This window comes from Triturus cristatus, chromosome 5_1, assembly GCF_964204655.1.
Source record: "Triturus cristatus chromosome 5_1, aTriCri1.1, whole genome shotgun sequence".
NCBI classification, from domain to species: Eukaryota; Metazoa; Chordata; class Amphibia; order Caudata; family Salamandridae; genus Triturus; species Triturus cristatus.
Genome location: NC_140587.1, coordinates 140766180 through 140790554, shown reverse-complemented (window position 1 = coordinate 140790554; position 24375 = coordinate 140766180). Strand labels below are relative to the sequence as shown.

General features: G+C 45.9%; 1 protein-coding gene across 28 annotated transcripts in view; it reads right to left on the bottom strand.

Annotated features, from left to right (window-relative positions):
• Positions 1 to 4586: 4586 nt before the first annotated feature.
• SCRIB (scribble planar cell polarity protein) overlaps positions 4587 to 24375 on the bottom strand; it is a 792600-nt gene continuing 772811 nt past the window's right edge. For 26 of the 28 annotated variants that reach the window (XM_085604619.1, XM_085604607.1, XM_085604621.1 and 23 more), the window contains one exon: positions 4587 to 9186. Coding sequence is in view for 25 of the 28 variants with exons in the window: in XM_085604607.1 (XP_085460733.1) it covers positions 9032 to 9186 (155 nt within the window). In the remaining 3 variants the exon portion in view is untranslated. The remainder of the gene's footprint in view (positions 9187 to 24375) is intronic. The other 2 variants (XM_085604635.1, XM_085604636.1) reach the window with 1 other exon arrangement.

The following is a 24375-nucleotide window of genomic DNA, read 5'->3' as shown; positions in this document are numbered from 1 at the left end:
ACACACATCCACTCATTCACCAACAGTCCCTATACAGTCACTCATACATGTACTCACTCATCATATGTACTCATACACCTATACATCCTGTTACACACCGCCACTCATCCAGTTACTCTCACACAGTCACACATGCAAAGTATCAAACATCCATTTACTTGCATATACAGTTATACACACACTACCACACTTACTTCTACAGAAACTTACACATACTTAATCTCTTAAACAATGACTTATGGAAACACCTACTTATTTGTAGAGAAACTCTTCCAATCTCTCACTCTCACATATACTCACTTATATGCACCAATACTCACATATACTAGTTAAAACATATGTAGTTACTCATAAAGACACTATTAAGACAGTCATTCACTCACTAACACACCCATACACACACTCATCCACCTATACAGTCCTGCACACATGCTGTCTTCAACACATACAGTGAGTCACTCATTCATGCATCTATGCACTAAGTAATACCCCCCACCGAACCATACAGACACTCATACTGATACTCAAAAAGACAACTAATAACCCATATAGACACTCATGTAGCTACTCACCAACCCATGCAGCCACTTATACACAAAGTGAGAGACTGATACAGATATTTACATATTTAAACATTACTCACTAACCCATGTATTCACTAAAAATACACTTAGTCAGTTATACAATCAATTTTACCCCAAAAAATCATCCATTTAGACACTTATATACCCATTTATTTTTCCATCGACCTTGAGATATACATATATAAAACATATTTAATTTTCAGAAAAAAACACATTCACTGGATGATGTCATGAGTGATGTCACTGACCATGTCAGGAGTGATGTAATATGTGACGTCATCAGCAGTGCATTGCGGGCGCGCGAGTTATAGTTAGCTGAACTAACTATAACGGGGGAATTTCTATGGTTTTGTATGAGTGAAATGTCCAACTAACTATAACGCCCCTGAAACCTATGTTTTTTTCAGTGAATATATATATATATATATATATATATATATATATATATATATATATATATATATATTATATATATACACACACATTTATACACATATACACACATATATATATATACACACACACATACATACACACATACATATATTCATATATATATATATACACATGTATGTTTATGGAATAAAAAACACAACGTACATTCAAACATTCATATATATGAATATCTACGTATACATATATGCAGCCTAGAATACCAAGGGATAAAACGCCAAAATTGCATTTACATTTTCTTTTAAAATAAATGAATTCAAGATAATACACAGACTGCTTCTAATCCACACATCCCTAACTTAGCCCAACACTCCTACGATGAGCAGTTTTGAAAACTGACAATAACAGCATCAAGATCTACAGGGGTGTTGTCTAACTAAGAAGGGAGCATCATACACCAGTGTGCCAGCTCACTTTGAATACGTTTTTGACAAACAAATTGCACCATATGGTCATCGAAGACATATGATATAAGAAGAATTAATCCAGCTTCCTGGTTCTGTGCTTACCACCAGAAGCACAGGTGCTCCATAGTCCTCAGGATACTCTTGTCCTGAAGAGACCCTCCCATTTCAAGTAGGGTCAAAACATCGTCTGCAGTTTCGTCTGCAGTTTCTAAGGATAGTCTAATACTGAACCAAAAAAGATTCTAGTTCTTGGTCTGCAATATTGAAACCGAACCACACAGACCTCCTAAGACATACCAATAACCTGTTGCTTGATTTTAAATCACTATATGTCCTTTTAAATGTATGGCTGGTAATGGTCACTTCACTGGGGTTGCAATTGTCACTTTCGCCTTTAAAAAGAACCTATTAATCACTGCTTTGTGCATTGTATTTATAATAGACCTGTGTCATATGATAGCTGGAGCTCAGTATCAGTGTGGTGCAACTTGACCCTTTCCAAACCACGCTGGCATTTCAGATTGTGCTTTTGTCCCTAAGCTGAGAGTTGCTATTAGATCTTGGTTAGCCTAAGAGACTATTGTCCCATGAATAAATGTATTACTAATTTAAGCTAAAATGGAGTACAAAATTATATATTTTGGGCCAGTTTCTTCTCAGGACAAATAATTGTAATGTATTACTGCAATGGATTTACAGCAGATTGATTCTACCTTATCGTTAATTTAATATCCTTTTTTGTCTATGACTAAACCAAGACCTTGTGATATATATATATATACATACAAAAAAATATAATTTACTCTCGAAAATATATTCCATGTGAACAATTATTGCAAGGTAAGAGGTGGTTGGAGCAGGCAGCTCAATGTTTAGCTTAGCTGTTCTTCTACATAGGACCTCATTGAATGTGACAATATTGTCCACTGGTGAAACCCTAGCTGGAAGGGTCGCAGATAGGGTAGGTGAGTAGTCGCGAACAGACAATCTTGATGCATCTGTAGACCAGGAAAAATACCTCTGTCTGTGCCTCTGAGATCTGGATGAGTGGGAGTGACAAGAACTAGATGGTGATAGTCTGTGAAGACTCCTCGACTGAGACCTTCTTGTTGAAGGAGACCGTGGCCGCATTTGAGATCTTTGGGGAAATCTCATGGGAGCTGTCATGGGAGGAGCACCAGCGTAGATTCTGGAAGGTAAATCGGTTTAAGAAAAGTCCGAACCTGGACTCTGTCCTGGAACTCTCCACTATTTCACACTTTGTAGCCAGAGCGGTGAAAGATGAACTAGTGGTGTACGTTGTTCCCTACTAGGAGATCCCTCTGGAGTAATCTGCACAATCCTGTGCTTCTCAACGTTGACTGTCTAGACCTCCACACTGATCTCTGTGTTTCAGTCACTTGTACTTCTCTCGACATCGATCCGAGTGAACCAGAAGCCTGCTTCCTCTTCCCCGGTGGAGACAGGTGTGAAATCAGATGTCTTGACGTTGACCTTCTAGACGCTGTCGTCGACCGTCTGAGGCCCGAAGTTGAAATTCTATGGCCCGATGTCGGTGGAGTTTGACATCGACCACCCATGCCTGGTTGGCGGCGCGGTTCTCTACGTTGAATGTCTGTATTCTGGCGTCGGTGGAGATCTCAACGTTGACATTCGTCGAGGGGTTGTAGACGTCAGCCAGTGAAGCAGTGGAGATGTTCGACGATGACCCAAGTCTAGACTTCGACATCTGCTTACTTGGGGCCATCTGTGATGATGATCTTTGGATTTCAGCCTTGACGCCAGAGTAAGCGGTTTCGATGTTAACTTTTTCTTTGTCGACGGGTCTTTTGCAGTACGCCTTGTCGGCGATTTCTCCCACGACGTCGCCACATGCTGAAGATGCCTTTCTGACGTTGATCTTGACGCCGACGGTAAACAAACAAGTATTCTCAATGTTGATCTTCTCTCCGTCAATGGGGAGCCTCAGCGGTGCCTTTTTTCCTTTCTGCCCCTATGCTCAGCCTGAGCGAGCACTTGAGGAGGGCTCTTTGAAAGGTTGCTGAGAACCTTCAAGGCCACTTGTAGATCTCACCTTTCCTCTCTCCTGTATGGCATGCAGATCGATTCTTTCCTTGTCAAGCAGGGTCCTTCTGGGAATTTGTTGACAGTACCAACACTTGTATGGTTGATGAGAAGATGGCAAACACACAATGCAGACAGAAAGTGGATCCGATTTAGCAATTTTTTTTCCCCACACAAAGGACATTTGTTGAACAAGGCTGGCATTTCTGACTAAAAATTATACCAAAATAGACAGGAAAAACAGGATGGTAGTACAGATTGTACTAAACAAATTCGAATGAAGGTCAAAAATAATTCTTGACAGAAAGTAAAAAACTGACTAGCTCAATGCTCCAGGATCCTCACAGGGGGAGCTGGAAAAATGAACTGACATAACTGTGACCTGTGGGGCATGATGGGAGCATGAAGGTCTTGGCGGTCTTGAAGGCACAACGCCAGTTTTATTCTGTTGTGGTTTGTCTATGCAGCCTATGGGCGAAAATGCCTTCTATTACTTTGCCTTTTTCTTTGTAAATAAAGGCAATGTTTAAACGGTGAAAGTTCTATGTTACAGAAATACTATTATAGATATATATATTTTTTAATGTAACATTCAACACAATTTTGGCATTTTATCCTTTGGTGTTCTAGGCTGCATGTGTGTGTATGTGTGTGTGTGCGCGTGTATATGTATATATATATATATATATATATATATATATATATATATATATATATATATACGATCCAACGCTCACCTTAAACACAAAAGCAAGCAGGACTAATTAGTGCTTATGACCAATGACGGGTAACCCCTGGAAGAAAAAATGTGTTATACTAATAACAAATATCATCCTTACAAGTCTGCTTAATGTTTGTTTCTTCTAAAGGCCACAACCTGTACTTTTATGTGTGTTCAACCCTGGCACATCAAGAGGAATCACCCCAATGAAAGAAAGACCTCCAATCAGTCAGTGGAGTTGGTGAGGGAAGGATATGATTATGGTGTGGAAGTGGCTCAATGGATATGGAATGCATTCTGTCCCATCCTCTGCTGATTTTCCAACACTCACCTGAATGCACGACTTCACTCAAGGCATAAAATGTAAAGTAAACTTTATTGTTTGAGAACCACAAAATAGACTTCTTTGGTTGTACAAATTTCACTAGTTACAGTCTTGGTGAGCTATGTTCCCCCTCGGCTACTTTCCCCCTGGTGGCAAAGGAGAACCACAAAAAACTATGTAAAAGACAGCAGGGGCTTCTGAACCAGTTTCCTAGATTTTCAGTTTCCTTCACCTTTCCTTAGAAGCCATTCATGATTTCCTCCTACCCCAAACCGCACTCCAGTTCAAAGCCAAAAACACTAAAATCAGTTGATTATAGCAAAAATAGATAAAACCGTTCATTGTTAAATACATGGCTCAAAAAGAGAATTGACAAGATGTTTGTTTCTTGTCACTCCTACCTCCTCTCCCAGCTCCATCAACTATTAAAAAAAGTGTTAGGAGTTTGGTTTTATTTTGAAAAATTCTCTAAAGACAGGCATTCAGTCATTCATCGAAGATACATGCAAAAGTGCAGTTTGGGAACTGGAAGAGGAGGCACGCTGGTAATTAAAAAGGAGTAGGGGAAGCTGATCTTAATGGAAGATTACTCTAGGGAGAATGGTTGTGAAACAGGGCAACAATGTGCTCACTGACAGGCAACTTAAAAATTTGGACAATTCTGGACTTGTAGGCAGGTTACACCAAAGGGCATACTGTTGGAAGAAGAGCAGCGCTACCCAGTAGGAAGCATATTTCAAGAGCCATAGACACTGACTTTCGAACAGCAGACAACAGCAAAAATACTGGAGCTTCTGACAGACTAAAGAGAATGAATAACAAACCCAACAGACTGTCGACTTGATGGTAAATATGAAAGGGAATTATGCATTCTGGCAAGCGAAGGGAAAGGTATCTAAGGACTCCAGACTATGCTGGACTCCATGGGTAACAGAAAAGCGGATATTGGACTGCTCTCAAACAATGAGAGAAGAAAAACATACTAATTTCACAGTAGAGAAGTAATGACGGTGGAAGGCCTGCTTTAGTAGCTGAACAGTAGTGGTGGAAGTATAGACGATGTCTCACTTCTAGACAGACAATGGCGGAGTTGGGAGTCCGTGGGAACATAACACACCTGAACCCAAAGCAGACATCTGAGACATAAAACCACTGGATGGGAGAGACTGCTGGGACCACTGGCTGACAATAGGATGACAGTGAATGGCAGAGGTGGGAGAAGGATTGCACTATCGTCAGAGAGCGAGGGAAACAAATGTGAGGCAGAAGGGCGAGATAACAATGGGAATTATTCTCAAACACTGGGGTCAGGGAGAATGATAGGACCGTTGTCAGAATAAAAGGGATGAGACAAGAGAAGGAGAGACCCCGCTGTCACCCCTGTCAGACACACGGGGGGAGATAGAATGTAGGAGCTTCTGAGTGGCTTGAGGTAACAGAATGGTGGACAGTGGGAAAGTTTGTTTGTAACTTAGAATGGAGAAAGGCATTATTAAAAAAGTGATTTGGTTGTATGAAACATTGTTACAGGTCATGAAATGTTAAGAGATTGGCAACTATGTAGACACAAGTCACCAGTTCCCTTTGTGTTTATAAAATTGGTAACTCCCTCAAGATGGAACGTATCAAACGCAGGCAACAATAAATACATACACACATCCCTGGAAGGAACTACACAAAGCCAAATATTAAATACACATCCAGAGTCATCAAACAAGTAGAAGAACAGGCACATTAATGTACATATATACAAAAAGGGCTTGCACAATCCCCACACAGCAGCTCGCATACACAAACATTCTGATACCGCCCCCCCATATCAAATCCACACAGGCAAATGCATTCACAAATAAATATGAACAAACGTAGATAGTAACATCTTGCACTGAAAATAAGTGCAGTGGACTATACAGAATAACTACAGACTCACGCTTTTTCCCCATACACTGGCAAGCACACAATCCGCAACATGAGATTGCAATCGATTTCTAAGGTGTTTAGGTCTTCCATCTCACACACAGATCACACACACGAGGATCCCTGCAATAACTCGCATACAGGAATAAAACAAATTCATATGGCAGTAAATATATACAGTGGTGCACAGCAACACAAGATCATGTTTTCCATCCTCACAAGTGTAGGCATTCTAGATGGACAGGTTTTGGTTGGTTTGGTGTGGAGGTATGACGATGGGGAGAGGAGAAAGTATGTTTGGAAAGACGATGGTGAGTTTTGAAAAATGAATGTGTCCAGGGTTGTCAAACAGATCTCTGCTGAAGGATACACATATGACTGTGAAGAGGAGTGAAAGCACTTGGACTCCTTTGTGACAACCCTACTGCAAGCACACTAGAAGAGAAGGGGCATATAGGTTTAAAATCAATTTTAGCCCTTCACAGATGAATAGAAGCAAAGAAAAGGGATAAGATAAAACAAGATCAGGAGGAAAAAAAAGGAGGTTTCACGCAGTGCTGCGGAGATGCCAAGAATGTTTAGTCACTGGCAGTTACTGTCTTTGCGTTATTTTCCAGGCACAAATTTATATGAACGATAGCACCAGTAAGGTAGGGGATTTCACTGCCTTAGAAGTACCAGGGTTCACAGATATCACCAGTTCAGAGTGATTAGTGATTTAAAATGCAACTTCTCTGGGACCAGCTATAATGAGTAACATGGGCAGGCATTCCTTGCATGCTTTAGAGTAAACTCTGCACAAGCACTGGCCATCCTGCTTGCACACTGCATATCTTGTGGAAGGAGCATCCGAGATGTGCTGCCTGCTCACCATCAGACTAATACACAAAGGTACACTTACAGTCGCATGGTGCTACTGACAATCTGGATGGTATCTCAAGCTGTCACAAGTGCAGTGAAGGCGCACCTATGATTGAGCACTGTCCATTTAGAACAGACAAGATGTTCTGCCTTCAGAAAGAGAACAGGTCTGGGAGAAATGGACATTAAACGCAGGCAAAGGGTGTGGGTTTTGTGCTGTAATTCAGAGCTCAAACTTTCATTACTTGGGAAACTGAAGCTTCAAAGGATTGGCATGGTTATAAAATTGAACCATTGTTGTATGTGTTCGAGCACAGCAGTTTTATGTCCGAAACATTTCACATGCTGGAGCTCAGTATCAGTGTGGTGCAACTTAACCCTTTCCAATCCACGCTGGCATTTCAGATTGTGCTTGAGTCCCTAAGCTGAACGTTGCTACTAGACCTTGGTGGTCCCAGGAGACCATTGCCTCATTGCCCCCATGTCCTGCTTAGCTCCATGTCCCATTACCAGCATGCAACTGACAACAGCTTCACATCTGAACCATTAGACACCAGGCTGCAGGTCCTGAAATTCATTAGGAGATTGCAATGTTTCCACTTTGTCTCCAAACAAAACACAAAGATAATTTAGCTATCTAACAATCCTTTTGGGGGCATGAGTCATAACTGAAGGAGGATTAGGGAAAGAACAGTCACTCAAGTGAAATCCAAAAATAGTTAAAAAAAAACAACCAAGCGCTGAGGTGGAACCCAACCAATGCAATGTCATAAGAGCACAATGAGCCAATAGGGACAAAAAGAGGGAAAACAGCCATCAACGCATGGAGAGAAACCCACAAAAGACATCAGCAGTTTGTTCGGAATGACAGCTACCCAGCCGTCCCTCAGCAGCTAGGCCCAGAGACATCCCAGTACTCCTTTCACCTGCACATGAGACATACCAGAGAGGACAACACTGCAGGTGAATATTGCTGTTTGCAGGATCGAAAAAACCTAAAGCCACCCTAACTGTGCTACTCTTCCACAAGTAAAAAAGAAAGGTTAAAATACCCAACTCCCTGCATTTACTAATTCAATAAAAAAATCAACTAAGGAGTCTCTGGCAGCATAAAAACATGATAAAAACCGATCTGGGAACAATTGAGATGCGTCTTCTCCCAGGGCTCTCTGAAAAACGAGATGCGTGATCTCACGCATGCACACGCAATCATACATACACTATTTACAAGTTAAGAATTAGGCCGGCCTCTTCCCCCTCCCCAACTTCGATATTGCAGACTAGAGGATAGCCACTGATCTCCAGCCTCCTTCAACGATAAGGGTAAAATTAACAAAAGCTGAATACCTGAGCCCCCTCCCCCTTTGCTCCCCCCCAAATCCCCAAAAATGTCCTCCCTGTTTCGGACGCCCTACCCCATTCCAAATGTCCTCGGCACCAAGAGGATGACGGCAGGAGTCCATCTCAGCCTAAGAGCACATTAGCAAGCCAGTCAACCCATGAGGTGTTCAGGTTCAGTATCATGGCCATTGGCAAAGACTGCGCTCTAGTATCTACCCCGTGGCAGTGGGGGCCTGAGGCTCCCCGCTTTTGCTGCTCCATCAGTATATCATGTAGTGGGATTTCACAGTTCCAAGTGCGTGCTATGTAGCAAAGAGGGCAGTAGCCCCGGCGGTGATCTGCCCCGCCGCCTGGCGGTCTATGTTGGAATGGCTGCCTCCAAGCTTCTTCGGCCGTGTCGCAATTTTCTTTTACTGCTGTAAACGGACATTTCCTCAAGTGCGGAGGGGTTGGGTATGGAGATGTTCTCTGCTAAATCTGCATTCTCGGCTTCTCCATCTTCGTCTGGGTGATCTGTGTAGGGAAACAGCAGGCAGGTAAATATGCAGCTAGAAAGAAAGACCATCTTCTAAAACAAAACAAATGAAAACAAAAAGTTAGTTGTCCATAGCATTGGCTCTTGCATGCTGAGGCTTTTTTTGTGTTGGTGTAACACTAACGCCCTCCTCCCTTACCCTCATGTCACTGTTAAACATATTTGGGGCTGGAGAACCTTTGGGTCTCTCTCAGAGACTCATGTTCAATTGCGAAAACCAGTTTGAAAAAATCTATTGGGAAGTCTATCATTCAAACTATTACAACCAGCAGTGGTCTTTTGACAAGGGACTTTATGAAAGTAAAATCATTCACATGTTACGAGCCTATCATTGATGAAATTAACCCCCGTTGGCTCACAAACTGTATATTCAGTTCAGGTACAGGACTCTTCCAACTAAGAAATTTTGCAGCAAGTGGTCTAGAGCTGTGCCTGAGAAAGCTCTATGCCGTGCCTGTGGAGAGGCTACGTAATCGTTAATGTGCATTCTGTATTTTTAGCTCACCAAATCGGCACCACAGAAGAAAGTGGATAGCTCCTCTTTTCATCAAACTGAATTTTAATTTAATTTTTCAGATAGTAACTGTATCTGAGGTGGCTTTTCCTGAAGAAGGTATTGTTATGCCGAAACGCGCGTAGAAACCACCCGGGAACTGCAGTCACTTCACGACGCAGATACATGTTTTATATCAAAAGCCCAAAGACAAGGCCCAGTCTTGAAAAATGATAAAAAATAATCAAGTGTTGTTATTAAGATCTAATGCATCAGCACATGTACATATTATGTTGTTAGACAAGGTCTCAAATATTGAATATACCTGTATATGTATATATTCTGAATGTTGAGTGAGTATGATTAGATGATGGTGGCGTGCATGTAGGTTTTATATTGGAACAAAGAATATACTATCAATAAATAACTTGGCTTAATGAAAGCACAAATTCAACCATAGCAATAGCGATTCCTCCAGGGTACTCTATACTGAGGAAAGACCGTGTAGGCAGTAAAGGGGGAGGGATTGCTATTATTAGTGAAATAGAATATTCGATCTCTCATATTGATATGGAAGACATAGAAGGGGCGGAATGCCTCAGTTTTCAATGCATCCTTTCCCCCCATCAATGCTTAGCAGGGATATTAATCTATAGACCCCCAGGTCATGCCAGAGGTTTCTTGAGAACTTTCGATGCCTCCTTGGCCTCGCTGGCCCCCAGATTCAAACACTTCTTGGTCCTCGGTGATTTTAATGTTCACCTAGTCAACCAGGAGAGAGACGATGCTTATTTTTTTCTGGAGTCTATGAAATCATTAAACCTCGACACGCATGTGACATCTCAGACTCACACTAAGGGACATATCTTAGATCAAATTTTCACAAATTTTGATATTCAAACCGATGTTCCTCTGCCTTGGTCGGACCACTTTTTGATTAGTTTTGAGATTCAGAAAGTCCTCAAACCTCGACAGCCCCAGGCAAGGCAGGCATTGTTTTCCTCTAGACCACTGCATAAAATTACGCCAGAAGCTTTCAAAGAGGAATTAGCCAAGCACCCCATGGTGCTATGTGGGAATATAGAACGGGATGTGGAGTCCCTAGAAAGTTGGGTCACTTTTGGCACTAGGTCTTTAGCCCTGCTGACTGTTTGTTCAGTAAGATCGGTAAGAAGGTCTGCACCCTGGTTTAATGCTACTCTGCTGCAGGCAAAGAAAGACTGTAAACGTCTGGAAAAAGTGTGGAGGAGAGATTTTAGTAAGGAAAAGAAAGAAAAATATAGGTAAACAATAAGAACCTATCATAGAATGATACAGGAGGAAAATAAGTATTTTTACACTTGAAGAATTGAATGTGCCGGGAATAAAAGTCGAGAACTCTTCAATATAGTGAAAAGTTTCTCATCACCCAAAGCGGGAGTCAACCATCCCTCTTTTACCGCAGACTGGATTACTCAGTTAGCCAGCTTTTTTTATTCTAAAATCATAGAGATACAATCCTCTTTTGGCATGTCAGACGGCTCAGCGAATAAAGTTCCCACCTTGGTAAATTGTCAAACTACGATAGGAATGGTTTCTCTCTCTCATTTTTCCCCGATCTCTCTAGATTCTTCCTTAATAATAATGAAGGGTCTGACGTCTGCCTCTCCGTCCGACCCTTGCCCGGCCAAGATGGCAGAGATACTGAATTTAACAGTAAACACCATTCTGAATCTGTCTTTGAGCTCAGGCCAGGTACCCGAGCTATGGAAAAGCGCGAAAGTAATTCCGTTGCTGAAAAAACCCGTTGCAGATCATACTATACTTTCCAACTATAGACCGATCTCCCTTCTTTCATTCTTTGCCAAAACATTGGAAAAATACGTTCATTCGGAAGTTTCCAACTTTGCTGAAACCAATGAGCTACTGCATTCAAGTCAATCAGGATTCCGTCCTAATTTTAGTACGGAAACGGCCTTACTTGAGGTCTCAGACCATTAAAGAAACACTTGATAAGGGTGGAAAAGCTGTCCTTATTCTTTTAGATCTTGCAGCAGCTTTCGACACAGTGCCCCATGATCGCCTGCTGCAGAGATTGCAGCAGTGTGGTTTTGGTGGCACGGTTTGCCTCCTTTTTAAAGGACAGAAAGCAAGAGGTTTGGTCTCCTCCCTTTACCGCCAGGATCCCACCTCTTAATGTGGGGTCCCTCAGGGCTCTATTTTGAGCCTGGTATTATTCAATCTGTACATGTCCCCCCTTGCAAAATTGGCGGTGGCAGGAGATGCGAAGATTATATCCTATGCGGACGACACGCAGTTGTTGTTCACTTGCAGGTAGGGTGAAGACTTCCAAGGTCAGAAGATTAGAGCTTGCTTGACCGAAGTGTTCCTCTGGTTCCAATCCCACCAACTCAAATGTAATCCGGAGAAATCTGAGATCATTTTCTTTGGTTCCCCCCCTTCGGATATTTGGAAACAGTGGTGGCCTGACGAAATGTCACCTCCCCAGACGGCCGTTATCATGGTTACAAATCTGGGAGTGGGGGGAGGAGCCTAGCGCTTGACCAAGATGGCCGCGTGAGCCTTGAGCTCCCGCGACCCTCGCGCCCTCCTGCAATCATCCTGTCCTAAATCCTGATTTTCATGCACGGAATCCTGCAGATGAGTCACAGCTGGGGCGATTGACGTTGTCCGGGCTAAGATCGCCCACCGGGGACCGAAGTTGTGCATGGCGGAAGATTGCGGCCTACCTCCGAAGGATGCCAGGGGCTTGCGTTGGCAGGATGCCCGGCCTCTAATTGAACAACAGCGGCCTTGGGAGGTGTGAACTGGCGGACGGGTGCCGCTGCACTTTCACTTTCGCTTTCTCGCCCTTTGCTTGCTCTGGGTTGGGAGTGCTTCGTGCCGATCCCCTGTTATCTGGAAGACCTCCACTCGACCCTGGCTGGCCTAGTTGACCCTGTTTCCTCTGGCTGAGTGAGGGACGTCTTTTTGCGACTGACCGCCCTGCTGTTCGAGATGTCGACCAAATCGGAGGCAGACAAGCCGAAGTCTAAGACTACCAGGAGGGGAGGCTATACCCAATCCAACAATATGGATCGCTATGCCCAGCAGAAGGGGTCGCCTGGTGGATCGGGACAGTCGCTGGAAGCACAGAAGGCCGATTCATCCCCAGCCTCGGAGTTATCATTGCAGGATATCAAGGGGCGATAGATGGGATGCAATCTTCGATTGGGCGACAGTTCGAGACCCTGACGCACAAGGTGGACATGATTTTGGTTGATGTCAACTTGATTCGCGCGGACCTGGGCAAAACCAATGAGCGGGTCAAATCCCTGGACCTCAAGACTACTGGCCTCGCGGACGATGTCTCGGAACTCCAGGCTGAGGTTCGTAAGTTACGAACCGCGAATGACCTCTCCGCCCGCCGGCTCGAAGACTTTGAAGGTCGGGCCCGGCGCAATAATGTGCGCCTTATTGGGGTCCCGGAAACTTCGGAGGAGCTCTCCGTGGATTTACTCGTCGAGGACTTGGTGGTGAATCATCTTGCGCCTAAGGGCCTCGGCAAGTTTTTTGCGGTTGAGCGGGCTCACCGAGTGCCTGGCGGACGGCCTAAGGTGGGAGCCCCCCCGCGGCCGATTGTCGCCCGGATCTTTAATTTTCGGGATCGAGACGCTATCCTGCAAGCATCGAGGGTGACAGGCCCGGTGCCTTTTCAGAATGCCTCTGTGAGCTTTTATCCTGACTTCACCCAGATGGTGCAGAAACAGAGGCAGAGTTTCCTGGGGGTGAAGCGGCGGCTTAGGGAGATGGACCTGAAGTATGCCATGCTTTTCCCAGCCAGGCTACGTGTGGTGTATGAGGATCGGACTTTCTTCTTCGAATCACCGGACATGGCAGGGGACTGGTTGGATGCGCTCCCTCGGCGACAGCCCGAACGGGACCGCGTGGATGGAGCGGAAGGCGACCGGGATGGACAGAAGTGATACCTCCGGTGTCGGTCTGTTTTGACTCCGGACAGTGACTCGCACCCTACTGCAGTAATGGGAGGGCGGCGGGGGGAAGATAGGAGCTCTTTCCTCCCTTGGGGTACTTTTTGTAGATTTGTTTTTGATAGGGCGACAGGCACACTGCAAGTTGGGGGGGCTTTGTAAGCTGACGCAGGGGTGCAGGGAGGGGGGGGGGGATTCGGGATGTTGGGGTTGTTGTTGGGGGTTGTTTTTTTCTCGCAAGGCGTAGCAATTGTTATCAGCATTGTCCGATCGTGGTTCTCCGGGGGGGGGGTGGAGGTCTCTTTGTGTTTGGGGATGGGGGATAGGGGCTTAAACATAATTAGCTGGAATGTTAATGGCTTAGGGGATCGTATTAAACGGGGGATAGTCCTACAATTCTTGAAACGGACCTCGCCAGATGTGGTCCTCCTGCAGGAGACCCACCTTATAGGGAATACATGTTATGCACTTAACAGAAAGGGTTATAAATTCATTGCTCACTCTGGGTTCTCCTCGGGCTCCAGGGGTGCGGGCATACTTGTTAGAGCTTCCCTACCATTTGAGGTTGACTCCACCATCACTGATGACAGGGGGCGCTTTGTGGCTGTGGCGGGGAGGTGGGAGGGCAGAACGTTGGTATTGGTTTCTGTTTATGTCCCCCTGCCCTGCAGGCCTCCACGTTTGCTGATCTGGGCAAGGCCTTGTTGGAAATCCCCGAAGGGATGTTAGTGGTGGGAGGAGACTTCAATGCGGTTGGATCTGGAATGCTCGATAGGTACCCGCCCAGGGACACCGGGGGTGCTCAGAAGTGGCTTCCTGACTTTATAGATACTTTTGGCCTGGTAGACTGTTGGAGGCTACGGCACCCCACTCAGAGACAATATGCCTTTCATTCCGGGGCCCACGGGAGTCTCTCTCGGATTGATTACTTGCTCACTCTGGCTGCGCACGCCTCATTGGTATCTGAGGCTAGGCACATGGCACGGGGCATATCTGATCATTCGCCGGTGTGGGCCCGTCTGGATATTGGCCGGGTGGTGGGGGGCAGGGTGGCTCCCATTAACCCCTGGTACTTTCGTGACCCCAAGCTGCGCAGTGCGTTGCTGAAGACAGTTGATCACTATTTTCAAGATAATCAGGGTTCAGTTGAATCAGCGGTGTCCTTGTGGGAAGCTTTTAAGACTGTATTGAGAGGGGAGGCCCTTTCCTTGGTAGTGGCCGCCAAGCGGCGGAGAGACGCCGAGGTGACACAAGTAGAGGACGAGATAGCGGCTTTAGAAGTGGCCTTGGAAGAGGATGTTGCAACGGCCACACTGCATAATTTGAGCTTGAAGCAATTGGAATATAGGGATCTGGTGACGAACGCTGCCAAGACCCTCAATAGGGAGCAGCAGGGTCGATTGTACGATGTTGGTGATAAGGCCGGGAAATTGCTGGCGTGGTTGGATAAAAAAAGAGCGTGTTAATCGAGTGGTGCCGGAGTTGTCAATGGATGGGGGAGAGGTTGTCACTGACCCCGACGGTATAGTTCAGTGTTTCTCGGACTATTTTCGTACGGTATACACCTCGGTTTCGGATAAGCCGACTGAGGACTCGTGTGACCTTCTGCGTGATATCGCTCTGCCCTGCCTTTCTGCCATTGATAGGGATGACCTCGATGGAGATATAACTGTAGACGAAGTGGCGTGTGCTATCCGTGCGTTGCGCTCCGGTAAGGCCTCGGGCCCAAATGGTTTGCCGATTGAGCTGTATAAGCTTCGTCCGGATAAGTTGGCTCCTCACCTGCGCGCCATGTTCGTGGAGGCGCGGGTGAATGGGTTTCTTCCGCTCGATCAACGGCTGGCGACGATTGTGGTAATACATAAAGACGGTAAGCCCCGGGACAAGTGTGGCTCCTATCGGCCGATATCACTTCTCAACGCCGAGCCGAAAATCCTTGCTAAGATCCTTGCTAACCGCCTGGTCCGGGTGCTTGGCGACCTGATCCACCCGGATCAGTCGGGCTTCATCCCGCACCGTAACACTGCACTGAATCTTAGACGCCTTCATGGAGTGATCGCTAGGACGGGCACGATGCGAGAGCCGGCTATTGTGGCGTCCCTCGATGCCACGATGGCCTTCGACACGGTGGAGTGGGCATACCTGTGGGCTGTGCTAGCCAAGTTCGGCTTTGGGTCTGGATTTGTAGGCTGGGTGAGGTTGCTCTATGAGGGGCCTCTTGCTAGCGTCGTGGTGAACGGGCGGGCGTCGACACCGTTCGAGCTCGGGAGAGGCACCCGGCAGGGCTGTCCCCTGTCGCCGTTGTTGTTCGCCCTTGCTCTTGAGCCGCTGGCGGCGTGGATACGATGGCACCCGGATATACGTGGGATTCGTTGGTCGCCTGACCACGAAAACCGTATTTCACTTTACGCCGACGATATTCTGCTATACCTCACCTCGCCTAAGAAATCTCTGATAGTGGTTTGCGACGTCTTGACTTCTTTCGGTAGGAACTCTGGTCTTGTCATTAATTGGGGGAAGTCATACTTGTATGTCCTGTGTGGGGATGTCCCGCCTGTCCCGCGCAACTGCTCGATCCAGATAGCCCGGCAGGGCTTTTTGTATTTGGGGATCTATATTTCCACCGACCCCATTTTAAGATACGAGAAGAACTTGCTCCCTCCCTTGGCACGCCTGCGACGGGACGTGGCGGGCTGGCGGCGGTTGCCGCTTTCCCTCCTTGGCCGTGCCGCCCTGTTTAAAATGATGTCTCTTCCCCGTTTCCTCTATGCCCTGCAGAATACCCTTGACTTGGTCCCGGCCAGTTATTTCCCTGAGGTCGAAAGCCACCAGCGCGCGCTATTGTGGGAAGGGCGCCCGCGCATAGCGATTGCTAAGTTGACGCTTCCGTGGTACGACGGGGGTATCGCGCTTCCAGACATTCGACGTTATTATTGGGCAACTCAGTTGAGCGCGATTAACCATGGTGTATATGGTCCGGCGCTGAGCCCCGGCTACGCCATGGACCGGTGGTTGCTGCGTGGGGGTAATTACCACAGAGCGTTGTACTCGAAGTCGTCGGACTTAACCCTTACGGGGCCCACCAGGGTGGCCGTGCATGTATGGAAGGGGGCGACGGATTCACTGGGCTGGAAGGGTAAGCTTACCCTTGCAACCCCTCTGTTTGACTCCGATGTTCTGGGAAAGCTCTGGCATACAAAAGGGTTTGAGAAATGGGACCTGATCGGTATATCCAGGGTTGGAGACCTTTTGGTTAAGGGTAGGGTAAAGTCATTCGAGGAGCTGCAGAAGGAATATGAGCTAGGGAGCACGGAGTTCTTCCGATACGCTCAAGTGTGCCACGCCTTGCGGTCAGTCCTTGTAGAGGGGGAGAAGGTGCCTGAGTCCTCTCCGTTAGAGGACCGGATCCTGGATGGCCATATGCCAGAGAGTACAATCTCGCTCATTTATAAGAAACTAATTAATGTTCGGGCGGATCTTCTTCTAGGGTTGCGCGATCAATGGACCAGGGATGGCCTCGAACTAGATGATGAGGATTGGCAGTATGCAGTTTCTTCTCCCAAAGAGGTCGCGATCCCCGCGCGCCTGCGGCTGGTGCAGCTTAAAATACTCCATAGGGTCTACGTGACGGGGCCCAGGCTGGTTCATATGGGTTTCTCTGAGGAGGGCTTATGTAAGAGAGGCTGTGGTATGGTGGGCACCTTCCTACATATTATTTGGGAATGCGGTGCGATTATGGAGTTTTGGAAGCGAATCCACGATGTGATGGGGGAGGTGACAGGCATCGTCATGCAGCCGGAGGCGCGGTGTTGTCTCCTGAATGTTTGGGGTCCTACTGACCACGACGCGGCACAGACTCAGTGGGTGACCCTAGGGAACATGGTAGCTAAGCGCGACATCGCTCGCCTGTGGGGCTCTACTAGGCCTCCTACATTGACAGCGTGGATGGAAAACATGGACTGGAGCATGTTCAGGGAGAAGACAGTGTATTGTGCTCGAGGGCGCCCTCGGAAATGGCACTCTGTATGGGCGCGATGGAACCAGTACAGAGGGGGCATATGCCTGCCCCCAGACCCGGACCCGCCTGAGGAGCAGCTCTCCCCTTAGCTTTCTTTCCGGCTTTGTACTCCTTGCTGGTATGTGTTTGTCTTCTTGAGTCTCTGCCTTCCCCTCCTTTCCCTTACTATAGACCTGTTTCTGATGGACGAAATGGGGCTCGCTCCCCCTGATGGGAACCCTTTTTGTGCTTTCAGTACTTATCGCCTTGCTTGTGTTTAGGTTTGGGTTTGTGTTTATTTAAAACAGAACCTTTGATTCTCCTGTCAGTGAAATGTGGACGCTCACATGTGTTGTGTTTCTAAAGCTGCCGTGCCTCCGGGTTGTCGGCTGAATAGCTGTGTCACTGATTTAAAAGAATAAAGGTTTTTGAAAAAAAAAAAAAAAAAAATCTGGGAGTGAAAATGGACGATATGTTATCAATGAAAACACAAGTCCAAACTGTGACGGGTACTTGTTTTGGCTTACTAAAAATGATTAAGAAATTTCTCTATCTCCTGCCAATGACGCATAGTAAGATGGTTTTGCAGGCCCTTATCACCTCTAGATTAGATTATGTTAATGTCCTTTATTTTGGCATAACGGAGGGATTACTGAGTAGACTTCAGGTCGTGCAGAATTCTGCGGCCAGAGCGGTTTTGAAGCTGGGAGTCGGAGAACGGATTTCGCCCCACTTGAAGAAATTACACTGGCTCCCGGTTCGCTGTAGGATTCTTCTCAAAGCATTAACCCTTGCTTTGAAAGCTTTGCACGGGTTAGGGGCTCATTACTTGCATAAAAGAGTTCTTTACTACACCCCATGTAGATCTCTTAGATCAGCCCAACAATATTTGATCTCAGCGCCAAGGCTCTGCAGAGCACGCTGTGGAGGACGGTCTTTCCAGGTACAAGTGGCCCGTGCCTGGAATACTCTGCCGCTCCCCCTAAGACAGACTACCTCCCTTTTGGAGTTTAGAAAACAATTAAAAACTTGGATGTTCCAACAGCTAATCTAATCCGCTTCCCCACTCTGTCAATAGTTTTGGGTGCATAGCTTTTACCTCTGTCTTTACTGTCATAGCCCCGGGACACTCTGTTGAGTAGCTGTGCGCTCTATAAATCCCTGTTTAACATAACAAAACTATTTTTGTATTTTTCCATTACACTTGTCTCTCCTAGTATTTACTTGTTAGTCTTGGATATTGTTGTTGTTGAAGTTGCCCTAGGAATTTACATTATGTATTATTTCTCTGCTTAGAGGAACTTCCTATTAGTAGCAGGGTGCCCTTTAGCTTTACAGATATATGGAGGCATACAGAATCCTCTCCACTGACAATTAGAGCAATGTTTTTTTCAATTGCCAGATTCCTAATGCCAGCTTGGATCTGGTGTTGCAAATGTCTACAAGCAGCAGCTATCCAGGAAAGGGTTAAGTGTTGACTCGCCAAAAAGAGATTGTCTTGTTGATGTTTTTTTTAATGTTCTCTTATCTGTCGACCACATTGTGTTTAATGAGCTGTGAGTTTGTATGTCATATCTGTGATGTTTATATAGTACTTAATTCTATTTTGCACATCTGTAACAGGGGAAGTTTCCTATAGGTACAGGACAGCCTATGCGCTGGAATGCTATGAAGGCAGTACTTGGATTTGACTGTTGCATCTGTGAATTAACATTTAACTAGAAGTTGCACAATTTTATGTTGATTTTTGTGCTGCACCAGGATCCTCTCCTTTTGTTAGGAGTATTATTTTTTATACTTTTAATTATTTTTATGAGAATTTGCACTGTGGTTCAATTGTGCACTTTAATAATGTATCTAATACTATGCTATCATGTTCTTAACTATTTAGTTTACAGATTGCCAGGGCTGCTTTGGGTTCCCAGTCCAGTCCTGGGTGTGGTGGAGTGGACTTGAAGGGTAGAGCATACCCCTTCCGCAAATTTTGCAGTACCCACCTGTCCGATGTAATGGCCTGCCAGCCAAGCAACAATAGTTGAATTGTGCCTCCATACGGGCAGCTGTGCTCCACAAAGGACAGAAAGGTGGAGCCATGGGTGAGTGGTGGAGTGACTGGCACTCTGTCTCTGACCATGGTGTCAGTGGGTACCACAGCCTTGGCAATCAAACAGCAGAGAACCCTGCTGAGGCTGAAGTGGCTATCTGTATGATGTACACCTGCCAGAGCTGTGGAAAGAACGAGAGGGCTGAGGATGTTGGTGTTGTGGAGCAGACAAGTCCAAGGAAAGTACTGTAGCCCTGCTCTCTTTGAAATGCTCCAGAGCGGAATCTTTTTGTTCCCAAAAAGGCAACGCCCATTAAAGGGCATGTCCATTAGGGACGACTAAGAATTGCCAAATAAGGAATGCAACGTATGAGACCTGCCTTGCAGGATTAGGACACCAAGTGGTTCGATGGACATTGAGCGCAGCCTATGTCGAGTTTGGAGTAGCTCAGAGTCGGAGAGTGAATTGGGTTCAGCCTCACCCTTCTACATTGATGGAGGCAGAATTTGCATTCCAGAACCCGGTGTGGAGACAGAGGTGGAGTTGGCAAAGGTGCTAGTAGAGGTCCAGTGGCAGGGTAAGAGGGTCCAACTGTCACTGAGGGGGAATCCACCAGTGGTATCCCAGATGGAGTATGTCTTTGCTTTGTGGGCCCACAGGCATGCCAGGAGGAGTTGGAAGGTATCCAACGAGACTCAAGATGGCCCTGCGGAACTCTTGAATCTGCCTCTGTGGTACAGACAGCCTGGAAACTCTGGCTGTTCAGAGACAGGTTATGGGACTGGAACGATGTTTACTAGCTATGGGAGCAAGATCGAAAAGCATGGCAATGCCCTTGCACCTTCTCAGGTGTACGATTGTCGCGGGAAGGAGCCGAGTCCCACTTGTATTTTTTATGTTTTGTCTTAGACTTCTCTGAAGATGAGGAGCATGACCATGACCGACCAACTTCTGGAGACAGAGACCGACCTTTAGACTTGGATGGGTCTTGGCGTGAAATCTGCCAATGTTTGGCAACGTACAGCTTCAACTTGTGGTCCCGAATGTCCTTCAGATTCACCAACACGAGTTCACTGCGGGACTTAGAGTTGTGGCCCGACCCCAGACATCACAGACAAACCAGATGTGGATCTGTTAGAGACATTTGCTTGCGACAGTCCTAACAAGGTTTAAACCCAGTCATCTTGGCAGTACTTGCCCACTACGTAAAATTGAGGCAAACGGTCTTAAAATAGACAAGAGGGGCTCTGGACCGGTGTCTGGTGATGTGGAAGGAAAGGAACTGATGTCAGTGTGTGGCACATTTCCGGAGAGGCATCAGTGTGGAGCTGCACGTTGCCACCTGGTGTCATGCAGTGGTACTGCAAAAAAATTCCAGATCAAGTCTAATACCTGGGGGCGTGGGGGTGGAGGGGGAGATATTCAAAATGTGAGGAACCGGCGGTTAGAAGTCGATCAGAAACATTCTGAAAACATTTCAAAAACTGCATCACAACTGGTGATTTTAATAATGATGGTAGATCTGGCAATTACAGGAAGGCCAAAAGAGCTAATGAGCAGCCCTTAAGGTTAGTCCTTGCCAGGTAGGGACAGGAAAAAAAAATAACTTCAGACAACTTTGCCCTTAAAGGGTCAATGTGGTGTTTACCGCATCAATCCACAAATGCATCTCAACAGCTGGTATACTCTGATTTAGTGTAAAGATGCCTTACTACTAATATTAAATCAATGACCTCAGGATGCAGACAGAAGCAGGTCAACTGCCGCTGCTGAATTTCCAAGCATGGAGATGCAACATGCACAAGACAGGGCAAAACACACCGCCCACATGCTGCTGCGACAGAAGACCTCCCAAAGCCGTAGCTTGATTGGAGGACAGATGCTTATGCTCAGGGTTTCCCGAATATCACTTTTTCCTGACTCAATCTGGTGCCACTAGGATTACAGGGCCCGGTCGTTCCTGATCATCTTCAGGACTTGGGACAGGAAGGCCCGTGGTAGGAAGGCATACAGGAGTCTGGAACGCCACTCTAGACAGAAGGCATCTTTGAGCGAGAGCTGCTTTGGAAATTTCACTATGCAGAAGTGGTGACACTGGACGTTCTCCCCTAAGGCAAAAATACAGAGCAAGGGTTCTTCCAATTCCTGGAAGACAGTTTGTGCCACTTCGATGGAATAACTGTCATTCCTGATTCCCCAGGCGCCCGCAGCTGAATTAGTCCGTTTTTATTTTACAGAGTTTTATATAGTGCGACTTGACCGGAATCGGGTATCAGAGTGCTTTACATAGCACCAGTTGCATAACATGAGGACACATTCATTTTTGTTAGGCATGGGGAGATTAAGTGATTTGCCAGAATCACAGGATGTTCAGTGTAATTGCCGAAACTCGAACCCAGTTCCCCAGATTCGAGGTTAACCGCCCTAGCCGTTAGGCCAACTCCTCTCAATATTGCATAGAGGATCAATGTGTCTGCTGGAAAGCACATCATGCAACATGTAAATCACAGATTAGTTGTTTTACGTAGATAGCTTAGTTGATTACTGTTTTTGTTGCATAGAGCCTTGTGTTACCTGCAGGTCAAAAGTTAACATTCCTGTATTATAGCTTAGTGAGTTATGAACCTGCAGCAAAGACCTGCCTGCAAACAAGAAGGCATATATTTAGAACTTGCTGTTTTTTCCTCAATCTTTTCTTATTTTAAAGTTGCTGAAAAAAAGATTACTTAGGATAGTAATAAACACTTATTAGTAAGTGCCATATATATAGTATTTGTGAGATAACTAATGGACAGATACATCCCACATTCTAACAATGCATGCAGATTTCGTGCATACAACCTTGGCACGGTCAAAAAGCGAACACCGCCCATTGTGCCCGCCCTAGCACCACCCTTGTGCCCGCCCTAAACTCAGCCCACTGCTCCTTTTGGTGTGTACCTGCACCTATTTTTTTCCATTTAAAGCACTGAACAAGACTACAAGTCACAGAAATCAAAGAAAAAAACCTGGACTACAGCAGCACATCACTCATAAAACTGTGAAAGTTGGTTGCAATGCGAGGGTGCCGCTCAAAGAAAAAAACTTGTGTTACTAGCAAGCATCAAGGGCTGTGCAATCTTTAAATCACAGGTAATTTCTACCTGCAAAAAGGAAGATTGGTAAATTACAACAAACAGTCACTCTGGGTAGCACAGTTTTACAATATTTACATGGTAATACTTCATGAATATTTTTTAAAATGTTATTTGGGCACTTTTAAAAGCTCAATTAAATATCATAAAACCACCTACATATGATCAGGAAATACATGTATAGAACGTTATTGTATGCTCCTTATTTTCCAGGTATTGCTGCACCCAGTAATTATCAACATTCATCATGGTGTCATGCTTAAGTTTACAAATTCAAGATGGCTTACGTATGGGTCACCGCAGCTTAAGTATCCAGATTTCTAATATATGAACATAACAGGGCTTAATTTACTAATAATATAATGCGTCATTTGTAGATCATGAGAATAATCGTGAATGGAGGAAGGGTGTGCTTTTATTAAAACGACGAATCTGCCTCCTAAGAAGTTGGCGAGATTGTCCGAGGGCTTCGGCCATTTTTCAGAGGCGCCTTTTGCAGATCAGATGTTTAAAGATCCCACCAGGTCATTTACCACAAGAAAAATCTCTTCGCAGTCCACCAGCTTTCATTGGGGCAAGGCCTGCTGTCACAGGGTCCAGGACCTCCCTGCACGCTGTTTGTTGCAGTACTACATGACAGCACTATTTTCTGTGAGCAACTGCACCAGCTTTCATTTGATGGTGGGCAGGTAGGCATTCAGTGCAAAGCGAATTGCCATCAACTCCAACAACCTGAAGTGGAATAGAGTTTCCGCCAGAGTCATCTGAGATCCACCTCTACCAGATGGCCTCCCACTACCCACTAGTGATACATCTGTGACCAAAAGGGGTGCAATAAAGCAAGGTGCCTGCCACTGACCTATTTGCGGTCCAGTAGCCAAACAGAAGATCTTTCGCAGTCTTCTCCAAAATCTGGATACAATTCAACACATTTTCCTGACGCTGTGACCACTGGATTTTCAGGGCCCGCTGCAGAGCCTGCAGGTGACACTACCAGCATTCTAGATGCCAACAATCCCAGCAGTCTTAGTCAGCCACTCAGATCCAGGACTGAGGCTAAAACATTGAGATCATAGACCGATTTTCCTGGACTCTCTGCTCTGGAGGGAAAGCATGAAAAGTACTGTATCCAGAATAGCTCTGATGATGGGAAGCGTCAGAGAGGATGGGTGTGACTTCGGCACGTTGATAGTGAACAGCAACGAGGTTAGGTTTGCTGTCTGGATGTGGCTGACGACTGGCTCGAGCGAGATCACCTTCAGAAGCTAGTCATCAAGGTAGGAGTAGACTGGTACCCCGATCTCCGAAGGTGTGCTGCGACCAACGCATCACTTTCATTAGCAACCGAGGGGCACTGGTGATTCCAAACTGAAGCACTGCGCATTGTAAATGCTACTTGCCTACAATGAAATTCAAGTAGCGACTGTGGGCCAGCAAGACGAGGATATAGAAATAAGTGCCCTGCAGGTCTAACACACCCATGCCGTGTCTAGAGAAGACAGGCCCTGGGCTAGTCTGAGCATCTTG